Source organism: Dipteris shenzhenensis, chromosome 11 (assembly GCF_047967505.1).
Source record: "Dipteris shenzhenensis isolate YYH24624 ecotype China chromosome 11, Dip_SZ_1.0, whole genome shotgun sequence".
Lineage (NCBI taxonomy): Eukaryota > Viridiplantae > Streptophyta > Polypodiopsida > Gleicheniales > Dipteridaceae > Dipteris > Dipteris shenzhenensis.
This window is the reverse complement of record NC_141606.1, coordinates 34,083,681-34,109,795: the sequence shown is the minus strand read 5'-3', so window position 1 is coordinate 34,109,795 and position 26,115 is coordinate 34,083,681. Positions and strand designations below refer to the sequence as shown.

General features: G+C 44.2%; 1 protein-coding gene and 1 long non-coding RNA gene across 2 annotated transcripts in view; one reads left to right on the top strand and one right to left on the bottom strand.

The window, feature by feature from the left end:
* Window positions 1–5,200: 5,200 nt before the first annotated feature.
* Window positions 5,201–7,661, bottom strand: LOC147896948 (uncharacterized). Its single transcript, XR_015541772.1, has 3 exons — window positions 7,118–7,661; window positions 5,879–6,260; window positions 5,201–5,687 (listed from the first exon to the last, which is right to left on the bottom strand). It is a non-coding gene; the product is annotated as an uncharacterized LOC147896948 (long non-coding RNA).
* A 752-nt stretch (window positions 7,662–8,413) lies between these two features.
* LOC147896947 (uncharacterized) overlaps window positions 8,414–26,115 on the top strand; it is a 123,665-nt gene continuing 105,963 nt past the window's right edge. Inside the window, exon 1 of the mRNA XM_087381633.1 lies at window positions 8,414–8,704. Within this exon, the coding sequence (XP_087237759.1) occupies window positions 8,430–8,704 (275 nt within the window). The 5' untranslated portion in view covers window positions 8,414–8,429. The remainder of the gene's footprint in view (window positions 8,705–26,115) is intronic.

The following is a 26,115-nucleotide window of genomic DNA, read 5'->3' as shown; positions in this document are numbered from 1 at the left end:
ATTTATGTCATGTGCAGGATGCTCAAAAGTTGTATGTTTCTTGGAGAGAGGAAGCTATTTCACATGTCGATAAGTCCATGTGCATCACCATTGATGGCATGGACCAGAATACAACCACTTTGCCACGATATAAACGTATTCCACCGGCATTGGAGGGCAAACGTGGACTAAAAACACACTTGTGTAGAGTGTTAGTACATGGATATCGAATCTTTTGTGATGTATGGATTGATAGTTTGCATGACCATGATAGTAACCAAGTTGTTACATCAATCATGAAAGCAATAAGAAAGGTCAGAGATGCTCGCGGATGTTTACCTAACACATTGTGAATACAAGCTGATAATTGTTGGAGAGAGAACAAGAATAAATATATATTTGCTTTATGCTCTATGCTGGTTGGTTTGAAAATATTTGAAGAAGTGGAAGTTGGCTTTCTTCTTGTCGGCCATACACATGAAGACATAGATCAAATCTTCAGTGTTATCTCTGGCGAGTTGAAGGCAATGGATGTTTTGACAATGGAGGATATGCTATTTCGAATTGGGAAAAAAATTGGAGGTTCTCGCAAGGAAGAATCAGAAGTGGCTATCTTAGAGAGGATGGTAGATTGGAGAGTATTCATAGAGCCACATTTACAAACAGGAGATGATGCCCTAATAGGACACACAAATCCACACTACTTTTGGTTTCACATGCATAACAATATTCCAGTGATGCAATGGAAGCACTACTCAGTAGATGGAGATCATTTATGGAGTGAGTCATATGCTTTATTACAACGAATAATTCCATTGGAGGAAACTAGATTTGTTCTTGCAAAAAACAAATCACTTGACATAGATGAAATGAAAGGCTTGAAAGCCTTCATTAAACATCTTCAAAGTATGATGCAGAAATATCCTGAGCAATCAACTAAGAATTTGGAGACAATTAAATCAACTGAAGCACTTATCCAATCTTTAGAAAGACAAGAAAACTTAATGAGCATTGAATACTCTGAATCCTTTTGGCCGGAACAAGCTAGGTCACCAAGTTTTCCTTTGGATATAAATATGTTAGTAGATATGGAGGAAGCAGAGGAATGCCTTTTACCTCGAAAATATTGTGGCAAGAAGGGAGACAAACCCTTACCAGAGTTCATACCATCTAATGAGATTGAAGAGGGTCTATTTGTTGCAGTTTGGGCATCTGATCCAGGTTCAGAGTTGGATGACCAAGGTGGCCCAATTTGGGTTGCAAAGGTTGCTAAGATAGAAAAGGATGACAAGGGAACTCCTATAACATTTACAGCTTTATGGTATGAACCAAAGCCATTGCAAAATCTCCCGAGAAGATATACAATAAAACAACTCTATGAGGGATGCTTGCAAAAGAAACGTGAATGGGATCCAAATAATGAGGGATTAACAGAGGTGTAAGTCAGTAGCATTATTCATTGTTGGAAATCGAGGACACGAAGTTTTAAAAAGAAGCATGGATACAATGTTGAAAAATGTACACAATCCCTGATCCAAGTCGTGTCCATATTAAAAATCATTTGGCAAGGCTTGACCCATCAAGCTCAAATACATTACATGAATCTGATGACTCTGAACGAGATTCAGATGCATAAGATAATGTTTTGTATGCTTTTTTCCATACAAATGGTGTATCTATACACCACTAATAAGATAATTTATTATATGGTTTGTTTTTCAAAAGAAGGGTGTATCTATACACCACTTATATATTGAATTCAACAAACTCTTTTTTTTCAAAAAAATGGTGTATCTATACACCACTTATATGTTGAATTCAACAAACTCTTTTCATATGGTGTCATATTTTCACTTCATAGTGTTAAAATTGAACTTGAGTTAGGAGACTACTACTATTATTATTATAGTTATTGGATGGGGACACCATGCACGAGTTTGGGAATTATAGCTTCACTGAGCCATTTTTTTAAAAAGAGGTTACCACTTGACTTTTTACTAGCTTAATAAGGCCATATTTGTATATCAGTGACCCATTTAGTGCTAAAAAAAACCCAATTTTTTTAGCTCACTAAGTGAAGTTGAGTGGAGAGGATGTGCTCCAAAAAAAAGTTCAAACCAAGAGAGAAAGTCCAAAAATTTTGAATAGTGTGTTTTTATTTTCTTCTGCCCAGAAACCGGTTTGGGACATGCAAATACAGACTCCCAGTCTACAAGTCTAATTTCTTTCGAACCTGTTCGTATCTCCCTTGGATCTATTCCAACCATACTGAGCCTATACTCCTAATTAAACTCCCGTGCGTACCGGCAAAATTTCTTTTGTACTAGGACCCACACTTGGACTTTTTGCTTCGACCCATCTTGTCGTTTAGGAGAGAAGCTCTGTGAAGGAGCTCAAGCAACAAATCCTGTGTTTTGGAAGGCAAGGGAGTTGTAAGGTGCAAACTACGTTTTGGAGCCATTTGAAGGGAAGCTTGAGTGCAGAAGCCATCATTGACTAGGCTTGTCTGGAGATTCACTGGGAGTTTCACATGTGCCAGACTGGTAGTATGAAGTGGCGATTGGGTGTGTATAATCCAGCTCCCATCCCTCTTTGCTTATATGATTTTACATCATGGGGTTGGTAAGGCATGCATCGGCAATGATGCTCCTCCTCGTGGTGATGGTGTCGTTTGTGTGAGTTACCTTGTCGAATTTTGTACCGTTTCACTGCATGATCAATAGCCAATAATATATTTAGAACGACATCTTCTATGTTCCTTCCATATCCGAAACCATATTGTCTAGCATGCACCACCCTACTCGGAATATGCTTGATTCTATTGGCCAAATCCTTGGTCATAACTTTGCACACACATGGATGCTAACTTTGCACCCTGATCTCAGCCGAAGAAGGGCCTTTGCAACAGTAGAGCCTCATAAGGCAACCTATCGTGCAAATTGCTTGGGAATGCATCCAGCTTTACCTTATAATTTGTGCTTTCAACTGGCCTAGTACCCGCAATGCTAGATAAATGCTACATGAAAATCTCAGCTATTTTTGACTCCTCATACACTAGATTTCCCTCAGCATACTTTTCTCTCTAACTGCTCTAAAGAAGAATGCCGACGGTGTGTCACCTTCTTGAAGCCACTTTGAACCTTAGCTGCACCCAGCCTAGCATGCTCTTTAGTGCTCAAGAAAAGCTCAACTGAGGAAAGAAACGAAGGAAAAATAATGGATTCTCAGCAATAGTCAATAACAATTACAAACCCATGCAAACCGTCGCCTTCCCCTGTCTCCTCATTCTTCCTACTCTTTCTCTCCCAAAATCTTTAGCAATCTTAGTAACCATTTTAATACAAGCACTCCATCTACTGAAAGGTCTCGAATAGCATACTTCCTGCATGCTCTATAGCTCTCAAGAAAAGATCAACCGAGAAAAGCAACGAATGAAAAATAGGATCCAATGGATTCTCAGCAATAGTCAACAGCAATTACAAACTCACGCAAACCGTCGCTTTCCCCTATCTCCTCATTCTTCCTGCTCTCTCTCTCCCAAAATCTTTAGCAATCTTACTTAGTAACCATTTCAATACAAGCACTCCATCTACTGAAAGGTCTCGAATGGCATACTTCGTCCTCCTTCCAAGCATGATGAACTGCTATATCAATGCTATCAATTCAAGAAACGATGTGTTAAACTTGAATGAAATCGGGCCTCATTTAGTCTATGCCAACATCTGCAAGTCAAACTTCATAAACAAAAGAAAGTGATAAGCAGAAACTGCTTCCATCAAGACTTTACCCTCTAGTTCAGGCATGTTTGAGTCACGAGCTGTGGGGAAACTCAAGACTTTACCCTCTGTTCAAGCGTGTTTGTGGAAAAACTGAAGTCACGAGATGGACGATAGCACAATAGCACAGGCGGCGAATATGAAACTCTTCAGCTTGCTGGAATGGTTCACAACACAATCAGGAGGGAACAAAATTTGTTTTTGGAATCTTAGAACTACCCAAAATGTCTTGTCAGTCTTTCAGTTACTTGGTAGTGGTGCACGTAATCATGCAACGAACTCTCTATATTTTATTGAAAAATATAACGACGACTTTTGCTTTTTCTTCATCTAAGTACTATGTATTTTGCTATATTTTTATGCTATATAGTGGAAAAAGCATTCCACATTACCTTGCTTTCACCCAATGAGCCTGTGGTGCAATTCGCTACCAAAATCAATCAACTATTGTTACGGGCTGAACCAATTATGAAAGAGAAGGAACTATTTTTTCTTTGGCTGGGCCTCCGACATGATATATCTAGGCGGACAATGGACCAATGACCTCACACTTTTCATGATGCAATACATATTGCTCAATGCATCGAGGCGAATATTGCTTCTAAGAACAAACACACATGTTCTAATCTCGATTCTCAAATCAAATCCCCAGTCGAACTCAGTGTTCCAATGGACATCGATGTCCATAATTTCCAACAAAATTACCTCCACGAGATAGCCAAGGAAGATCTCGACATTTCAATTGTGATATCTATGGCCATGTCACTAACCATTGCAGAAAACCTCCTCATCGAAAGCCTAACTCCATACAAAATGTGCAAATTTTAGTCACAGAAACCTCATCCCACCAGGCCCAACCACAAGCTTGTAACCACAGTGATCACACAAGTTTTAGGTACACCGACCTTAGCACTCCTCAATTCTGGAATCTCTTTCTCCTCCATTAGTTCCAAATTCGTAAAGACAAACAATTTTAAATTCGTAAAGACAAACAATTTCAAAACATAATCAACTCCTCGAATTGAAGTTTACTTTGGTGATTATTTACAAGAAGACTCACATAGTCACAGTCGTACCCTTTGTCCTCAATGAGACTACACACACACACATGATCATTTACAAGAAAAGAAGACTCACATAGTCACAGTCGTACCCTTTGTCCTCAATGAGACTACACACACACACATTATTTTTATATCTTACCTAGGCAACTCTTTCCCTCACAAAAGGTTGTGATTGGCTCGATATTCACAAAGCGCAGATAGATTTTGAAACACAGAGTATTCACTTGAAAGATTGTTTAGCCATTCCATGGTCCAAATTTCCTTTAAAGATTCGACAGTCGCAAATGGTGTCCCCAACACATGAGAGCATTCCTGCACTCACCCAATCCAAGCAGATAAAAGCACTTTTGGAAGTATTTTCGAATGTCATTGCGGATCCAAGCACACCTTCATGCACAACAGCATCGATTTTCCATTCAATTTGCATAGGAAACAACCGTCCCATCTAGATGACATTGAGATTTGTTCTCCAAAAGAAAATGAATCTATTAATAAAGCTATCACTGAGATGTTATAGAAATAGGTAATTCGACCGTTGAAGAGTTCTTGGGCATCTGAACTGCATCTCGTGAGAAACCCTCTCCTGACCTCCGATTTTGCATTGACTTTCAAGCCCCCAACTCGAACACTCAACAAAATGTATATCCTCTTCCCCATGTAGAAGATCTTCTAGATCAGCTAAAAAATTCAACATATTTTACGTCTTTGGACTTGGTAACCGGATATTGGCAGATTTGTTTGAACCCAAAGGATCACACAAGTTCACATTTCGAACTCCTCGTGGTCTTTATGTATTTACCGTCATGCCTTCTGGCCTCTCTGACGTCAAAAGTACTTTTCAGAGGATGGTGAGTCTGATTTTCGAGACCTGATTGAGCAAAAGGTGTTAGTAGTGTATATACATGACATTCTCATACATACAGCTACTTGGGAAGAACACATGCAAGTTCTCAAGAAGGTCATGCAGAAACTCGACAAATACAATCTGAAGCTCCAATTAAAGAAATGCAAATGGGAAACCCTCAAATTGAAGTTTCTCTGGCTGGAATTGATATCAACCTAAGCAAAGTTGACCTAATCATCAACTACCCCTAGCCCAATTCGCTCAAGCAACTGCAACGCTTCCTGGGAATGATTCAGTTCTCCACTAAATTCATTCCAAAATTTGCTCATGTTACAGCCCCTTTCTGCATCTTGCTCCAAAAAGATTCTCCATTTCATTGGGACGACAATTGCAAACAGCCATATGCAGAACTGAAATGGTTGGTGGCAGCTGTTGTCACTTTTCGACACCCTGATTTCTCACGACCATTTTTACTTCGAACAGATGCCTCCGGGCATGGGCTAGGTGCAGTACTCCTTCAGCGAGACATCAATTCATACGATTGGTTCCCCTTGTATTTTGTCAGCCAAAGTCTTTCCAAGGCTGAAAAGAATGACTCTGCAACAGAAAGAGAGATGTTAGCCATGGTTTGGTCATTCACGTAATTACACCCTTACCTACAGGGAAGTTCTGTCACAGTAGAAACCGATCACAAGCCCATGATTCCTTTGCTCAAAAAGTGTCACACAAACCCTACGTGGGTTTTAGCCTTATAGGAGTACACTTTCTCTCTCCGTTATTATCTAGTAATAAATAACGTGATTGCCGATGCATTATCTTGTGACCCCCAAATTCAGAACGCACTAACCAAAAATCACACAGTCCGACCCCGTCAATCTAACAATCCTTCCCTCTAACTAGAACTAAGACCCTCATCTTCGAGCCATTATTTTGTCTGTCAAACAACTGACCATCAACCCACAAGATTCTAGGTCTATGCTTAAAGATAACCTCCTCTATTTCTGCACAACCCAAGAAAAACCTCGTCTTTGTGTATCCCTAATTCCTTAGCTGACCATTACATTGACCATCACATTGATTACTCTATCATGCAAGAAAAACCTCGTCTATGTATCCCTAAGTCCTTAGCTGACCATTACATTGATTACTATCATGCACACCCATTGTTTGGTCACCTAGGTTTACATCGAGTCATGGCTGCTCTTCGTCAAAGTTTCTATTGGCCCAACATGAGAAGCACAATCTCCAGACGTCTGCAACAGTGTGTCTGATGTCAGCAATGCAAAGATCCAATACACAAGCCTCCCAGAAAGTTGGAAAGCATAGCTGTTTCAAGATCTTTTCAGCTAGTGGCGTGGGACCTTATCGGTCCATTTCCAGAATCTAAGCAAGAAAACATATACACCATTATTTTCACGAGTACCTCACTCAGTGGTGTGAAGCGAAGGCTTTACCTGATGCATCCGCCAATTCAATCTAGCTTTTTTTCCTCAATGACATAATTCCATGCCACGGTTGCCCGGACACCCTTCTCTTTGATCAAGGAGCCAATCTCAAATCCAAAGTAATGCATATTTTGACAAAAGCACTGTAAATTCAAGTCACTTTCGCAAGCCCCTATCATCCACAAACAAATGGGTCCTGACAGAGTGTCTAAGAAAAATGATCAAGAGGATGCTTTCCATGTACGTGGACCGCTCCACCAGAATTGGGATGAGATTTTGTCGTATGTTTTGCATGCATACTAGACAACCGTGCAGAGTTGTACATGGATTAGCCCCTTTCGAGCTTTGTATGGTCGTTACCCTACCTTTCCGTCAGAGCTCCCCCTAATTTCATTGCCATCATGAAACAAAGATGCGATTGATTGTGCAACCAATCATCCTATTAGCAATCCTTTGGAACCTACAGATAGCTCAAATGCACTAGGCAAAGAATTACAATGAAGGCCAGACGAAACAGAAATACCAGGTAGGAGATTTAGTATATGTGTATTATCCAGTGCGACAGAAGAACTTAGCGAAGTCTTTCCTCCAACGGTGGCCAGGCCCATACAAAGTTTTACGAAATTTGTGAACCAACATGTACGAAGTCCACCATTGCTCACGTCGTCAGAATGAAGCATTTCATCCCTGACCCCGATCTTCTGGGGGGGGAAGGTGTGAAGGTCGTTGTAAGCAAGGGCTTATGTGTAACGCCAATTGCATGGCGTCGAGTCCATAAGTCCATGTGCGAAAGGACTAATTGGGAAGTTACATGCAGAACGACTGAGAAGTCGAGTTGTCCCAAGCAATAGTCAGAGGTGTTCCTTCCATTCCTTGCAGTAGTTGGCATTCCTTGCAGTCGCCAACTAACTGAGCACCCCACAATATCCTCTCGCGCATATATTTTCCAAAAATTTGAAAATACGTGGATATTTTCACAACTTCCTCTCTCTACCACCAATCTTATGGAGGGGAAATTTTATGTCATTTATCGTGGTGTCGTCGTTAGAGACGTGGCTACGTATTGGACGCTCTGTCAGCTGTGATCAGCTCAGCCATTTTGCAATCGAGTGGAGCATTCGATGTGTCCCAACAGATGTTGCTTGACACGTTTCGCGTCTAATTGAATAGCGACCGTGTGAGCCAGAAGCTCACGCAGTGGAACGTGATCAGTAGATAGCATGTTGTGATTGATTTCACTGGACATTCCGGAAACTTCAAAGTATAGAATACTGACGAGGGAGCGGAATTCTGGGTTGGATACAAGGTCTTACAGGGTGTTATGGCTCCTTTAACAACTGCCAAATATCCTGTTCTCTCACGTTCACACAACGTAAACATGCATGGCTTTTGCCCCGGCATTAATGTCTTAAAAGTTGGTGGGCTGCGAACTCATCCACGAACAAAGCGTTACTGCGTTGACACGGTATTGAAACAGGCTCAAATCGTGTGCCAGACCCATCCCAATGCGTCCCCACAAAATCAGGTGGTTGCTGTAACCGAAGGGTTGCAGCTGACATCGACTCCAAATGTATCATCTGTTGAAGTAGAAACCAGGTTACGATTTCCAATTATTATCTTATTTGTAAAAACGTTTTGATTGTCATTGCATGACTTCTGAAATGTTCAAACAGGATTATGCACTGTCGGAAGACCAGTTTTGATTAAATGTGACGAGTTATTGAAGAGAGAGAGAGAGAGAGAGAGAGAGAGAGAGAGAGTTTATTAAAGTCTTCGGAGGAAGACCGATGTGTATATGAGACTGTGAGAATCCTAATACAAACTGTGAGGGTGGAGCTACTAAACGAGCATCAACATAGTCATGTCAGAGTGATCGACTACACAGCAATATCATCATCATCATCATCAGGTCATCCAAGTGGTGTAGACAGCGGAAGCATGAAGTCTGCGATAGAGTGCTATCGGCTGATCGCGGGTGTGGTCTTCTGTCGTCTCCTTGTCATTCTCTGCGCCTAACAAGGGCTACAGTGACCTCTGTCAGTCGAGTCTCGACTCTAAACAGAGAGGGGATATCCCATGTGTAATCTGTGCGTCAACCCTCTGTCTGAGCTATCGTGTCACTGGTTGTGTCATGAGGGCCTCGTAGTATGAGGGTCCATATGCTATGACTGGAAGAACTCCATGATCGATCTCTGAGAAGGGTCTCCGTGATCGAAGTAGACGTTCGCGGTGCCTTACTGCCTCATGGATGAAAGCCGCCAAGCATCTCTGGTCTGGATAGGAGAGAAATCGGGATAACACCCCAGAATCTCAACCTCCTGTATGTCACATAATGTGCATATGTGCCTCTCTCGGGGTAGACCCTCCATCCTGCAACTCTCGATACGCAGTCCATGTGAAGAGATCCGAAACTGCCCAATAGGGATCCTCAGTTAGTGGGGTAAGTGAATCTGTGTATATCCTGGTGGGTCAATGAAACCCTCCTCTGTGATATGTAAACATTGATCCCTGTAGAAGCTGAGCTTTATTGGAAGCTTGCTCGGTCCTAACCAGGTTGGAAATGTGTGTAGTTGTAAAAGATCCTCGCGGATGACCTGGTTGACCTCATGCGACAAGAGAGGAGAGAACGGCATGTCAATGCTATACTGGAAGGGAGGGAGTCTATCCATGTGAAGTCGCAGTTGCTCAAACCATCTCTTTGTGTGTGCATACCATCATCTCTGGTCACCTACTGCTGTATGCCATACAAGAGGACAATGCTAGCCACGGTAATCTAATGCGCCTAGAAGTGCGATCCCCATACCCCCTGCCCCGGTAAAGGTAGGTGACAACCTGAAAATATTGCACATCCAGCTGCAGTTGGGATGACCCAAACTCAGCCTGAATAATCTGGTGAGGGACGGACGGCTTACCGCAGATTATCCGCGATAGCACGAGAACCTATAGCCGCTCCACACGAGCCCACTCTATATCTGACAGATCTGGCCCCCAACAAGGGCTGCCGCACATCCTCGTTGGACGGACCAAGGAGTCAAACAGCAATCGCTTGATCCGCGAATCCTGAAGGTGTGAGCGGAAGCATTGCCTCTCTAATCTGGCCAATGAAGCTTATCCCTGCTTAGGCGGGCCTGCATCGCGGGTCTCATAGTGAAGATAGGTCCAGAGAAGATAACCCCAAGGTATGTATATGACGAAACAATCTCAACAGGCGTCCCGTCACACGTGAACTGCTCCCAGTGCATAACGGCTTGAGATGTATTGAAGATCATGACCTTGGTTTTACCAAGATTGACCTTCAAATCATGGGACTCACAAAAGGACTGTAGTGCATCAAGGTGTCTCTCGAGACCCTCTGCTGATGAAGACAAAAGTGCCATGTCATCTGCATATAGCAATATCCGAATCAACGTGCCAACTAGAGAGAACCCATCTCCTCCCAATGTCAGCATAATTGTCTCAAGCTTGTCAATGTATAGGTCAAATAGAGAGAGGAAGGGGAGGGGGAGGGGTGGGGGTGTGTGTGGGGGGCTCGGGGGCGGGGAGTTATTAACGTCTTTAGATGGCCTATGAGACAATACATGTTGCCGAGGTGTGCTTTTCATCAATAGATATATGGATATAGATGTATGAGGTCGATCCGCTGTTAGATTTATCCCTCTATTATGCCAAAAATAATAGAAAGTAGGGCCATTGGGAGGTGTGGCCTCTCTCTCTTTTTTGAAGCAGGTTTGTGATGTACTAGTCTCATTTCAAAATCGAAAGGACCAAGCATCCCTGATAGTGGTATGGTTTTTAAAGGCAATGGACTCGACTTCTGATCTCATAGTAGGGGCCTGGATCAAATGGTCCTTGGTCTTGACCTTGTGGGAGTCAAATATTAAGCATATCTTTTGGTTGAGGTACCATCCATTGTCTTGTGTCTACCTCAATTTGTGCCATGAAGCTCCAAGTTTATCCAAGGCAATCCTCTTTAATCAAAGGAAAATGGTCTCAATGGGACTTACGCTTTGTAGGATGTGTAGAAGGGTGCTCAATTCAAGATTGGTAGGTATGTAGCTGCAAGAGATATGTTTAGTTATTGTAGACAAAATGGCCTCTTGGAGAGACTAGATCAGTTTTACCTGAGGACTTGGCCATGGAGAGGGCAGGTCTATGGGGATTTTAGCAGAGACAACGATGTCCAAGCGACCCCCCATACTTCTTTGCCTAGAGGAGCGACCAAGGAGATTGCCATAGCAAGATGTTAGGATTGCAGACTCCCTCTACCAAGAGGAGGTTAGGAGCCCTTCACTTAGATTTTGACCTTGGAGGACAATGGATAGTTGATGCTATCCAAAGGAGTATTACAGCCTACCAGAAACATGCGGTCAATCAATTCCTCAAGGAGCCCCCAAATGAGGAGTGCATCAAGGGGTGGGCCATAGTATGATCGGATGGGTCATGGGGCTACCATATGGGCTGCCATGTGAGCGGCAGATAGAGAGAGGAAGTACCTGGCAGAGGAGATCCACCATGGAGGGCAGATCTGGCAGAGAAGGTACCAGTGGCTGTCCATGCTTGGAGAGGACAGGACTGCACACGAAACCAGCAAGAGATGGCTCTGTGGACAATGATGATGTCAGCATGTGTACAGATCAGTACGGAGGTGACACATGGCTGTACAGGCCTGAAACCAGGGCTGAACAGAGGCGGAATCTGCAGGAAGGAAAGGCGCAGCAGTTCATGTTGTTTTGGAAGGCCTATGGGCAGGTTTGGGGCAGATAAACAAGGCTGGAACTGCCTGGGCCTGGATGCCACGTGGCCAGCTAGGCCAGCAAGATCCAAGAAAAGAAGGTCTAATGGGACATTTATAGGCCTCCCCATCCAGTCAGCTGGTAGGGAGAAATCCAGTCGGCCAGTAGGGGGATGGCTGGTCGGTTTTATGGCAGGGGGTTCAGCCCCTGTAAAAGGGGCCATTTGAGGCCCTTGTTGGTATCACTTGGAGCAGCCCTCATACAGGAAATAGGAGCAGCAGAAGGACCTACCTTGGCCTATATTCAGGAAATGAAGGAGACTTAGAAGAAGCTGCAGCCTACGCTAGAGCTGCTGCCCACGTAGGCTGGCTACCTTGACAGCAAGGTGGAAGGGATCACTGGACAGAGAGTCTACATAAACTCAGAGGAGTACGCGGGCTCAGAGATCTATAGGTGCTAGGCAGATAGTATACTTGGGTGCTTTTGTGGTTATCGAGTTGGTGCAGCAGGGCCTGAATCTGCTCTAGTGTGGCCACTTTGCTATGGAGGGCTGCATTATTTGCTCGGAGTTTGTTGAAGCTTGGCAGTTGGAGCGGCAAGGGACTTGAGCCGTTCTTCTTGCTAGACCATCAATTGTTGCTGCAAGTCCACAGTTAGCTGTGTGGTTCTCAGTAGTCCCAGTGCTTTGTGCTGTGCTTGTAGCTTAGTGTGTGCTTTCTTCAAGCTGTTCAGCTGTCTTGCATTTGCCTCATAATAATCCACCTCTTCATCATAATCCATCAATTTCTCTGGTAACCCAGTGGCACTGACGCCTTTCAAAAATAAAGGCTTGTGGAGACACCAGATGCATGATTAGGTGTGTTGTTCGAATGGCTTCCAATTCCTTATCCCATAGTTCTCGCCAGTTACCTGTTATGAAATCCCGGGGCTCCACATCATCAAAATAGTATAGTGTCAATGCCCTCACCTAGTAACACTCCTCTAGGATGCCATAATGAGCAAATCTTCTAGGGTGGACCGGCGTACCAGATAGGCAAGTCTTTGGACTTCTCCGTGGTGTCATTTGGTAGGGCATTGCACATTTGTATGGCAGGATGTGGAGATCAAGTCCTTAGATTGTCTATGAGGGAGCAAACACGGATGGGGCCATTCTCATTGCTAGTGGTGTCCCTCAGCTTATCACTTTAGATGCAATGCGTGTTTCTTTGCACAGGCCTCAGTCTTCAAGTATAATCTGGCTTGGGAGATCATTGTCAGTCTTATGGTATTACAAGCTTGGAGATCTAGGTGCATAGAGGCCTTACATGGGACGAAGACTCATGCCTCTCATTGACTCTTAGTGATCTGTCAGGGTATTGTACACACCCTAGTGACCAAGTGGGACAAAATTTAGGGCTCCTCATGTGTTGTGTCAAAGAAGAGGGTTCCTTGCTGTGGCCAATTCCCATGCTGCTTAAAGAGAGAGAGATAAACTGCGATCAACATTGTCACTCCAAGAACCCACTCAATTTGTGTGGGTGATGTATGAGCAAACACTTCAGACTGAGAGAGATAATGCTCAGATATACATCCAAAAGAATTTGTAATGAAATGGAAAACCAAGTACAAAAACTGCCTGCATATGTACCAACACCTACAGCACAATGTCATTGTGGCAAGGCACCAAAACCAGCACCGCATGCTTTCCTTGTGAGGTAGACTCCTCATCTCTACCATTGCCTTCCTATAGGCTTCAATAGCTGCACAGGTTCTACCATGGGGCAGATCTACCCCGCAAGGGAATCATGTTCTAAGGTTCTTGCATGCTTACTTATCCTGTCTTCTTTCCCTCCTTTTTGGGAGAAGGCGTGGATAAATGATATAGCCAGATTGTGGTCAATCACTTCACGACTTGGAATGAACTCGAGGAAGCTTTCTTGAGGACATTTGGAGACAAAAACTTCTACAACCTCATTGTACAAGAACTCAACTCCCTTAAGATGGGTCTGATTGAGATAGTGGAAAAACTGGTCATGAGCCAAAATAGGGTGTGAGTGAGAGAAAGAGATAGGCTAGGGAGTCAAGAAGTGGTACACAAATGTAGAAACCATGAAGGCTTTCATTCATTCATCATCACTAAATGAGACAAGTGAAGTACAAGCCTTATAGGCTACACACTCACACACTTGCACCAAGTGCATATGGGATAAGTCCCATAGTGACACGTGGCACTCACACATGAACTAGTACTAGATCTCTAGTACAACACATCACGCATCACATCAACACACTCTTTGGCTATGATATCTCCAACACCCCCCTTCAAAGCAAAGAGTGTGAGATCCAACACGCACGGAATAGACCGGTCCCCTCTCCACCGCAATACTACAAAGAGCAAGTCCAACTATCCAACACCTCCTGTGTGATAATGACTTCTCAGTCAGCTTGCGACCGGCAAGGGAAAACCATCACTCGTCACCCCCCCTTACTCTAAACTAGGTATCAATACCATCATACCAAAGTAAAAGACAATACATTCATTTTTTGGGGACAACCCAGGGTAGAGTACTTTTATTGACTCAACATAAACACACATAGCATATAGGGCCTAGAAATCCTAAGAATCCGAGTCGTAATGCTCCTCAAATGAGAGGCCGTGAACCTCTGCTGTAGTTGCTTTTACCTCCTCAAGGGGCCCTTCAGGTTCAGCTTGCTCTTCAACAGCGAGATTGGCATGGTGTTTCTCTTGTTCCTATTCCTCCTTCTTGAAGCAATGAGCTTCCATATGTCCTTTCCTCTTGCAAAACCGGCAAATAATATTCTTGTTGGTCTTCCATTTGCTTGTGGAAGCCAATGCGTGATCACCAGGAGAGGCAAGAGGGGCTTCCTTATTATGATGGTCCTTCTCAATGAGTAGTGCCACCATATCATCAAACATGATAGTGACAAGGCAAAATACTTCAAGAATTTGCTTAAAGCAGAATATTCCATGCATACTACAGCCATCTTATCTTGATCATTAGGTGGGCTTTCAAGGTTGAAAGTTGTTGAACAAGAGATTGAAACCTTGCTAGATGATCACTCAACTCATCACTCTCTTCCATTTTCAAATCATAAAACTTGACCTTCAAAAAGACTTCAGAGTTGGTGATTTTATTACCAAACAATGCCTCAAGGCGATCCCAAATCTCCTTAGCTGTTGACTTGAAGTCCACATGATGGATGAGAGAGTTGGCCAAGCAAAGACCAATGAGGGCAATGGCCTTTGCATTCTGCTGCTTCCAAATCTTTTGGTGTTGCTGATCAAGTAATTCAACCTTGTCGTCCTCCTCAACATCCCAAATGCCTTCACGCATAAGGAGCAGCTGCATCTTGGTTTGCCATGTGGGAAAACCTTCCCCCTTGAACTTCTCCACGAGCAAAGAACTAGAAGACAATGAAGTCATGCTAACAAAGACCTTGATGAAGGCAGACAACAAGTTGAGATGAAGGACCAGCAAAGGAATGGGCTGGTCTTGGGCAGAAATAGGTGTCTAGTGGTGCTCCAAATGCCCTAAAATGCAGAACTGAGTGAATTCAAGTCAAATAACTGGAAGTAGATACCCTGAGATGCAAGAATGAGCCAAGGGAAGAGCACTTGTGGGCTTGATGACTGCTCAAGGTGCTGTAATCCTCAAGAAGGTAGCTAGATGGGCGCCAAAGGCAATGATATATCTCGAAATGTGTGAAGTGCTTCAGCACACCAGCTCCAAGGTATCCCGAGATGCTGTAGTAGAGGTGTAGATGTACCAAAATGCGCCAGTAGGTCACCAGTCCAGGAATCGGCTATTCTAGATGAGCTGGAGGCTAGGAACAGCCCTGAAAATGGCTCTGTTGAAGGTGGTTCTGCAGCAGCAACCCTAGAATGTCTCAAGAATGCAATAACTGCTCCAAAATAGGTCGAAAAAATCTCCAAAAGTCATGAAAATCTGCAATCAATCCCTATGGGTGGTTGGCTCTGCTGCAGCGGCTTGGAAACCCTAAAAACGGCAATGGAAAGGCTCCAAATCAGCTTGTGTGCAGGCGCATGTGGCTGCAGGGTACATGGTGTGAGTGAGATAGAGAGATAGGCTAGGGAGTGAGAAAGTGGTATGCAAATGTAGAAACCATGAAGGCTTTCATTCCTACATCATCACTAAATGAGAGAAGTGAAGTACAAGCCTTATAGGCTACACACTCACACACTTCTTTTCTTTTTTTTTTCAAGAAAGAGACTTCTATTAAGTAAGAGAAAAAACCCGCGAGAGCAAGCTCAAAGTGGAATACATCATGAAATCATGAGGATAAATAAAAAACCCCCTCAGAGTGAGGTGGAAAACAACCAAGGCTGAGGCTAAAAGTGCCACCTCAACCCTGTAGTAGTCTCAGAGAAGAAAGGAGAATCCTTCCGTTCCTGAAGAAATAAGCCCTCCTAGCTGAGGCTGCACGGGAGGCTCCCTGCATACCCGTCCATATGGCCATCAAAGTAGCCAATGTGTGTGAGGGATGAACCTGAGTACCCTCCAAAGCCTCTGTGCATCTGGCTCTCCAGATATGCCAGGATGCTATGCTCGCTAGAATCTCCCAAGAAGTATCCACAGAGGCATGTACAGCTGTAAAAGGAAGGTGTGTTACCACATCCAATGAACAGGACTCAGTCCGATGACGTCGAACCGAAATGGCCCGGGAGGAGTCAAATCTCTCATAGAATACTTAAGGCCCTATAAGAGAAAGCCCAGCCACTGAGCCCCATGTCGTAAAAAATGGGGAGTGGACAAAGTGACCAAAAATCCTGGCTACCCCCATCCAAATCATCCTCGCCTGTCTGCAATCCCATAAGCAATGCTGAATAGTCTCCGAAGCAGAGAGACATCGAGGGAAAGTAGGGTCGGCTCCGAACCTGGACCTCCAAAGGTTCACTGCAATCCCACCATGGATAGAAAGCCAAAATAAGATAGTGATCTTTCTATTCCTGTGGGATTTCCAGAGTCTCCTCCAGAAGCACCTTTGCAGATCCGCAGTGATATCAAATGTCTCCCAATGAGGAACTCTGGAAGGTCTCCAACCTCTACTACTGAGCTGATATCTCCTGGCATTACTGACCGTGTAACGAAAGAAGGGGATGCTCTTCTCTCGATGCCCTGCGTCAATCCACTCCCACTCTCCGGGGTCCCACTGCAAATACCTGATGGGAACTCCCCCATAGAGCCAAAGCCTCCAAGACCCGGTGGAGAGTAGCCGGGGGTCTGGGTCCAGGAACCACACTCTGAATCTGATCCCTGCACCAAAAGACCTACAACCCTGATAGATTGAAAAGTAGACTCAAGCAAGATGTCCTCTATGGACCTGAGCAATCTGCCACCATCTTGGACACTAAAAACTAAAGCATCCTCCTGTGCATCTCGAAAGGCCAAAACCTGAAGCGAAACACCGCCTCTCGTAAAAGTACCTGCCCAAGTGGAGGAAGTGAGTGGCATATCATCTGTGTCTACCCAAACCTCTGGAAGGGCTGCCTCAATCTGCAAGATCCTCCCTGCACTCCCTCTGAGATGTCCTGTCAACCTTGATTTGGACTCCTCTGGAAGCCTGCGGAAAGCTTTCCAAGACCCCATAGATGATGCAGGTCCCCTCTCCCACCTGGACCACTGCATGTAGAGTGAGGCACCCAGTGGTCTGCCATGATCATCTAAAATACTATCATTCCACATGATGGGTTGCCTATCAATCTCTTCCTGAGAGGAAGGAGGAATCCTCTGAAGAGTGCTTCTGAAACTGGCCCAAGCTTTCAGAATGGCAACCATGAGAGGGGACGAAGGTGATTTGAGGTGTGCTGTGGTGAAGATCCACCTAACACTGCTCATCCAGTCTCCTCCTGAAGAAGGTGTGCACCTTTGTATGCTGCAAGAAAGTCCTTCCACGGTTCCTGCCCTGGCATAAGTCCCCGCACCACCATCTTGCAAAGTAAAGCTCTGCACTATAAATGGAATAAGTCCCATAATGACACGTGGCACTCAGAAATGACTCACACATGAACTAGTACTAGATCTCTAGTACAGCACATGTAACCGGCCTTCAGTTTCCTAAAGGGTAGTAGACCATAACTATCATTGCATATTCATTATTCACAGCCACATTGCATCATTTCCAACCAAAGGTCATCCCATTTTTCAACAAGTACACGACTACGTCAAATAAATAATCGCTTGGTGTGTAACCATAATGCATGACACAGCTTATGTTCTGTTTGTGCAAGATGTTATTAATTATTTTATTTGCGTCACTTGTTGTTTTGAATGCCAGACTCGCCTTTTTTTTTCTTAAAAGAGAAAAAATATGTCAACATGGCTACCTTTATAGTTTTAAATGAATCACTTTGATGTCCTTCAAGAAGCCATGCATAGCTTAGTAAAGAGAATAGAAAATAACTAAAACAATGAGGTTTTATAAATGATATCTCTTGCACCAGTTGTTTTATGCAAAGTGTTGATGGCAACTTTCCTTTTTTTTTTTCTTTATTTGACATTTTTTTCTTTTACAGTCTCAGTAAACAATAATCTTTTCACTAATCGGCATAAAGCCCGTTTGACAAGCATAAAGCCTATTTCCAAGTGAGAATTATGAAAAGATAAACATAGTCCTAGAGTAGATGACACCTTATTTATGCAACTTGTTGGTAGCTTAATATAACCGTTGCCACAAGATTAGGCATACGCTATAAGTCATTGTAGTATACAAGACACCACACTAGCCCCAAGCACTTGGCACTCCTTCCAGTATTTATTTATTTCTTTAGGAATGAAATGTGTACATACAACAAGGGCTCACTTGTGCTCTGCCCCACAGGCAATTCCACTAACCAAGCCAAACCTTGGCTATAACCTACATTCTATCCTAGTGCACACAGTAGTGCCCAAGTGCCAAGGAAAAGCTAAGGCATTCACCATTGTCCATGACCAACTGTAAAGGTGTCCAAGCATTCCAAGCATCCAACTTGCTCAACAGGTTTGGCAAAATTCACAACCCACTGACCAGCCTCTCAGGGTGACCAAGCATCAACACAGATCTCAAACTGAAAAAGTGACCTCAATACAGGAAGAAAATCCACACATTGCTCCTCTGACACCCATTAGCTTCAAATGACTTCAATCCAGCTCCACATGGTTCCAGATTAGCTCTAAGGGGCTCCAACCCAGTCGAGAACACCTCTAGGGGCAGCAGATCCAGCAATCAGGAGGCAGCAGGAGGAATTAGCAGCTTGGAGAGGGAAGAGAAGAGAGAGAAAGGAAACTGGAGCTGAGAAATGTGAGAAGAGCAAGGTTCACTGGTGAAGAGGCCAGGGCAAGAGAGAAAGAGCTAGTCTGCCATGGCAAGGTCCACCTGCAACCCGCAGCCTGCCCTTGAAATGCGTGAACAAGCCTTGGAAGAATGTGCCCAAGCTGGCTGCTGCTGTCCGTACAGCAGTGTCCGTACAGCAGCCTTTAGTGTCCGTGCAGCAGCAGCAGAAATTCAGCGATAAAAAACACCTCTGGATGTGGGCAGCAGCCTCGAGGTACGTGCAGTTGTCTCGAGAGGTGTGCAAACAGTAAACCAGCGTCAAACCAGGCCCGTACAACAGCCTTTAGGACCCCGTACAGCGTGGAACATATCCTTACAGCAGCCTTGAATGGCCGTACAACAGGGAGCAGATCCATACAGCAGCTTTAATGGCCCCTACAGTCCGTACGGGGGGCCTTGAATGTAGCGCTTGGAGTGTGTACAGCTGTATGGACTGCCTCGAAATGCGTGGAGACCCAAGAAATGCATGGAGCGAGCTTTGGAAAATGTGCCAAGCCAAAACCACCTTTGACCTTCAAGAAAAACGCAAGAGAGCATCCCGTAACGTTGAGGAGAGGAGAAAGGAAAGGGGAGGTGGTAGGTAGTGCATGAGGGGCTGCTACATGGCACCCTCATTAATGATCTAACCCCACAAAACCAAGGGAACATTGGTTTGCTCCCACAATAAAGTTCTAACCCTTCTAACCAATAAAACATTGGTTTCCTAGGGCCCAACTTTATGACCCCTCTAAAACCTTGCCTTGCCCCTAGCAAGTAGGCCTAGTGTGTGCACCTAGGGACTCTGGGAAGTGTCGCTTCCCCTGGGCTAATCCCCTAAGCCAATGTTAGTCACGGTTCATAACTTAGCCTCCTCGTGACAAAACATCACACATCACATCAACACACTATTTGGCTATGATGTCTCCAACAGCTCGGCTACCCTTAACCTAGCCACAATTCTCATACCAAGGGTGGGACATGAGAGCTCCATCTCCAATTAGTTAAAAAAAAATTGGAGACTCTTTCTTAGGCATCCGTCAGTAGCTCTAAGAAATGGCGACGCCAACTGAGAACACTAGACTAGGCTCCAAGCAAGAGACTTCTTCTTGGTGGGCACCCTTTATAGTAGCATCTACTTTAGTGATGAGATCTCCTAGCTTAAGAATTAAATTGAGGAGCTACGTCAACAAAGAGTCTACACAGACAAGGTAACCTAGCTGAAGAAAGATTTGGAAGAAAACAAAGAGAGCCAAGAACGGGGTAACCCGGTGTGTATTTTGCACAACCATCCGACACTAAGCTTCAAGAATGTCTGAACAAGAGGTATTATTCCTTACGCAAATGTCCCAGCCATGACACCACAGAGTGTCTACTTGAAGGGTGTGCAGAAGATGCAACAAGGTCTCGCTCAAGGCATGCTGTTTGAGGAGGAATACATGATAAACATTTCTCGGTCTCACATTTGATAGTGAGGGAAGCCTCTGAAAAGATCCACCTATGGGACTTTTGCCACTTATCTCTAGTGCAAGTGTGTTCCTAAGAAGTCCTTGCTGGAACAAGAGCTTTCAAGGATCCGAGCCTAGAGTGAGACCTCGTATTACCAACTTGCCTAAAAGAGCCTTGCTTTGCATCTTTTAGTCCACCCAATCCGGGATCTCCTAAGCCTCCCCAGCCACTGTGAGAAAGCTAACTGATTTGGTCCAGTTGGTCCTAGCCCTGAAGGCCAAACAATCTCTCTCTAGGGCTCCTTGGACCCCCTATAGGTTCTCTGTCATGCCCTCCACAAAAGGTGTCGTGCAAACTCCAAGTCCAATAGCTCCCCCTCCTAACATATCAGGAGCTACAACCGAGTGAGGCCGCTGCCTAGAATTGCATGTGTCTCCACCGGTCCTACGGTTCTGAACAGAACTTGTCTACATGTTGGGATGGAGCAGTGGAATATACGGATAGATAGAGAGCAAAGCTGCGAATAGAGAGAGACAAGCGAATTGTGACTAGAGAGAGAATAGAGTGCGCAAGAGAATTCAAAAAAACCTCTGCATGTGACTATAGAGAAAAACTCCGATGAATGATTACAACCCCAAGGCTGAAGTGTGCTATGTTTGACTAGTAACTGAGGCTGAACTGCACCTCTAGGAACACCACCTACAAGCTGGAATTGTGCCTACAATGTGTACAAGACCAAGGCCTAATGGCCCTACATATAGAGGGAAATTGACAATGAACCTGACTGACCAGGTCTGTTGACGTGGCTGACTCACCCGACTAAGTTTGGTCAGGTTAGCCCAATCATGTCTAGTTAGGTTAACCCAACTTGGTCAAGTCAACTGACCCAACCCTAGTTAGGTCTCAAATCGGCCTCTGACTTGGTTATTGGCCCAACATATGGTCTTTACCAAGCCCTGAACTAACCTATACCAAGCCTACTAACTAAGCCTCTAACCCTAGCTTGTGCCTTGGCCCTCTTTGGGCGGGCACACCCACATAGAAGCCCTCTCCCCTAAATATAAAGACAACTCATGAGATTTCTCGTGGACCACGGGTACAACTGCTCTGTGGTGTCCAAGTCCTCGTGTTTGGAGCTCTTCATCAATCAGAGTCGCTCCAACTTTTGTCCACAAACAAAGGGGTCAAATAGTTTTTCTCTGTTCAAGACAAAGGCAAAGCCCCGGCTGTCTCAAATGGTAATGCTTCTTTTCCTGTGCCTTTGTCCTCTCCACCTCAGGGGAAGGGGGAAAAAAATTAGACTGATGGATGGCAAACTCCTCGGAAAGTGATCTCCCCCAGGCAACCTTTGCCTTCTTAGACTTGGAGTGGTGCATCCTCTCATGGGAAAACACCTGCTGAAAACTCTAGTGTTGGCTTGACCTGGGCTGCTGTGACTTCAAATCAGACCTTGTTTCCTGAAGAAGAAGTTGCTGCACTTTTGTCCTCTCCTCAGGCTGATGCTTCATCCCAAGGCAGAGGCCCGGACATTGAGGTGGAAATGCAGACGTAGACAGCCCATTACTTGCTATACATACCTATCCCATAACTATAAATATGCTTGATCATCTGAAGTATGTTACTCTCAATGTACAGGGAGTGTGTGATGGTTGCAAATGGAAACTGATCTGGATGTATATTAGGCAATTGCAGCCTGATATAGTTGCTCTGCAAGAGCATAATCAGCATATGTATGCTGGTCAGACATGCCATTTTGTTGGTTATGATATCTTCTATGCTGGAGAGCACTCCTTTTCTGGTGTAGCTTTTTTAGTAAAGCACGACCTTTAACCTATTGTGGCTCTCAATGATCACCATGGTAGATGGATTATTGTTCAATGCCTTGTTCAAGGGGAAATTTTTGAATTTGCATCGGTTTATGCCTCCCAATCTTCTCGTGATAGAGCTTTGATCTGGGCTGCCATGCATACTTATCCATGGTGACAACATGCCTTCATTTGTGGTGACTTTAATGCCCCTCAATCAGGTGACAACACCTTAAGCCACACTCATATGTTGGCTTCTGAAACACAGGCATGGTCTGATTTTTTGCTTCAGTTGTGCCTGGTTGATCTCTGGAAGGAATTACAGCCCATGCTTCTGGGCTATACCTTTCAGCATAATGCTCAATCTTCTTATTGGGCACGCTTGGACAGATGGATCCACAGCATTGTGATGCCTTTACTAGTCAAATTTGGGTTGATCATGCTTTCACACATTTGGATCATGCTCCTCTTTGGTTGAGGCTTTCCTTACATGAATTTCCCATTGACAGATTGCCTTGCCGAAGGATTTTGCTGATTAATAATAGTTATTTGGAGCATGCTAACTTTAAAGCCTTGGTCTCTAATGCTATTCAGCCTCTCTCCTCTCAGATACACATTGGTTTGGATTATGCCTGGCAGGCTTTTGTTGCTCGGATGCAAGCATTCGTTTGAGATTATGGCAAATCCTATATGCAAGCCACAAGGGAGACTGTAGCACATGCCAAATTTACTTGTTAGAGTTTGACTGAGCTACAATATATTGATCATCTTGTGGCTACATGATCACTTCATGGCTTGGAATTGGATGCTAATCGCGGCATGGTTGCTCAAGCTTATGCTGATGATTCTTTCTTTACCCCGAAGAATACGTCCCATGATCTTGGTGCCTTGATGCAGGCCCTCTCTGTTTATGGTTTGGCAGTTGGTCTTCATATTAATTTTCAAAAGTCTATGATGCTTCCTTTGCATTCCAAAGACTAGCATAGGCTATTATGGCACGGGGATATCATTCCACCCACTCAGTTTGTTCGTCATCTTGGTTACCCTTTGGGGTGGGAACTCACTCGCCAACAACAAACTGATTGGGTTTTGGCTAAGCTTTGGAAAAAGCTTGAGTATTGAAAACTGGCAACGTGGCCTTTGCACGTTCGTCTTCGAATAGTGCAGTTCATCCTTGTGGCATATATGCAATTTTACTTGCCATTGATCATGTTCACTAAGGCAGATCTTACATCTTTCATGTCCGTCTTTATGGAAATCTTCTAGCAATCCAAACATGGCCGAAAAAGTCTCAGGCTGCTTTCGATGCATTACATTTGTTCTCCCAAGATGCATGGTGGATTGAACATCACGGATATTCATGTGCATATTCTTGCCCACAGGGGAAAAATGTTGCTGCAATTTCTGCAAGGTGATCAGCCTTGGGCTCTTATGATTAGGACTCTGGTCACTCATATCAGTATTTTTGCGTTTGGTCATTGGCAACTCGATCAATGGGATTTCTTTTTTGGCTGCACTAATGGCACTTTGCCTGGCTGCCCTCTCATTTGGAATGGAATGGACGGCAATATTTGCTTGGGAATTCTTTGAGAGCTGAAAGCATTCATTGGTCGAAAGCCTTTCAGCCTCCCTTGGCTTTACAAGAACCTCGACGTTCCTACTTTGTCTCGTTTAAAGGGATCACCTCGGTTGCTGATGTTATAGATGATGCTGGTACTGTGCTCCCCTTTTCTCTAGCAGCCACTACATATGGATTGGACTCTCATTATCGTCCTTTGTGGCGACAAATTACTTCTATGCTTTTGCCTTTTGTTCAGATTCCTCCTTTGGGACTCTAGGACCGGCTGGAAGATTGGACTTTGACTTCTCCAGGGTCCTCTTCTCGTCCTTTGAGGCTATCTGAGATTACTGTACGTGCATTGTATAAAATCATTTTGCCTCAACCTTGGGTTTCAGAGAGAGGTGATTCTGTTTGGTGAATGCATCGCCCAGCCAAGTGGTGGAGGAAAAGATTACAACAACTTTGGGCCTATAAAGTACCGCTTCAGCAACAGGTTTTCTTTTGGCAAGTTCTTTTGGGAGTGTTTCCATTTGGACAACTATTAGCTCATTGACACATTGCTCCTGCACTTTGCCACATAGATTCTGCTTCTTCGGAGACTGTGCCTCACTTGTTTTTGCATTGTCCGTGCTCTCATGAGTTTTTTGATCTGCTTCGACAACGCTTGCGAGCGAGATTCCCATCTGTTCCGTTTGGGAAGTTCTTCTGGCTATTTGGGTTTCATCCATCCAGACCCGAGTTTCATCTTTTCTTCATTTGGGTTTGCTACTAGGCACTATGGACTTTAGGGACATATATGAATTGTAAAGTCTTTAGTGATCCTACTTTCTCTCTATTTGGCTTTTTTAGGCGTTCTTTGCAGCAATCTTTCTTTGATTACTTGTAGACCTGCTGCATAGATCATGAGGTCTTTTTGGCATATACTGAAATTTTCAGTTGATGTAATTGTAGCATCTTATTTTGAGGTTGCTACTCATATAATATAATCAATCAAAGATTTCACCCCAAAAAAAAGTATGTGTGTGTGTGTATTTCATGGGCAAAGTGATGATAATTCCCGTTTTACATGCTTGGTCTGAATTTGCAGTTTGTGTTGGCAAAATTTCTTCTTTTATCTTTCTGGGAAAGGGTTTCTATTATGCTCACTGTATAGGAATTGAGATAGTTTTTCAATTGGTGAGCATGGGAGGAGTTCGTGGTGCAGGTCATTTGGCAATGGTGATGCCTTGGGATCCTCTTTTTGACCCGACACAGCAGTCTCTCCTTCGACAGTGTCCAATGTGGGTTTCACTAAGGATTTGCCAGTTCCTTTTCTTCCGCATATACATTCTCTGGCAGCCCTTCTATGAGACTGATGGAAAACTTGATACAATGAGCAAGGGTGGGGCTGAGAGTGCTCTCAACGGAAGCAAGAACGGAAGAGGGAGAGAGAGAAACAGAGAGCCACACAAGTTTTGGTGGGTGCAGAACCACCCTAATCTTCTTTTTCATTCATTTATATATGTGTTTGAGTATTGTACATAACCGGGGTAAAGGCACAGTGACCTTTAACCCCCACAACCTCCCACTTAAAGGACAATGTGCCTTTAATGGAGAACAACCAGTGAGCATACTATCCAATGCCCATCAATACACGACAATACTCAAACCGCTGACTAGGTAGACTCTTCGTTAGCATATCTACAGGGTTATCATCTGTATGAACCTTGACAAGCTCTATGTGCTTGTCCTCAAGTACCTCCCTGATGAAATGGTACCTGACCTCAATGTGTTTGGTCTTTGCATGAAAGACCGGATTCCGTGCTAGCTGAATAGCACTCATGGAATCACTATGCAATGTCGGTACACCTGTATGAATCCCCAAATCTCCCACTAGCTGATCAAGCCATATAGCCTTCTTGCAACCCTCTGTGGCTACAACATACTCAGCCTCTGTGGTAGATAAAGCAACACACTTCTGTGCGCGAGACATCCACGACACTGCACCACCTGCAAAGGTGAACACATAACTAGAAGTGGATCTCCTACTATCTACATGCCCTGCATAGTCTGAATCTATGTACCCAAGTACACGCATGTCTTCTCTACCAAAGCAGATGCACATCTCCTTGGTACCATTCATGTACCTCATGATGCACTTAATTGCCTCCC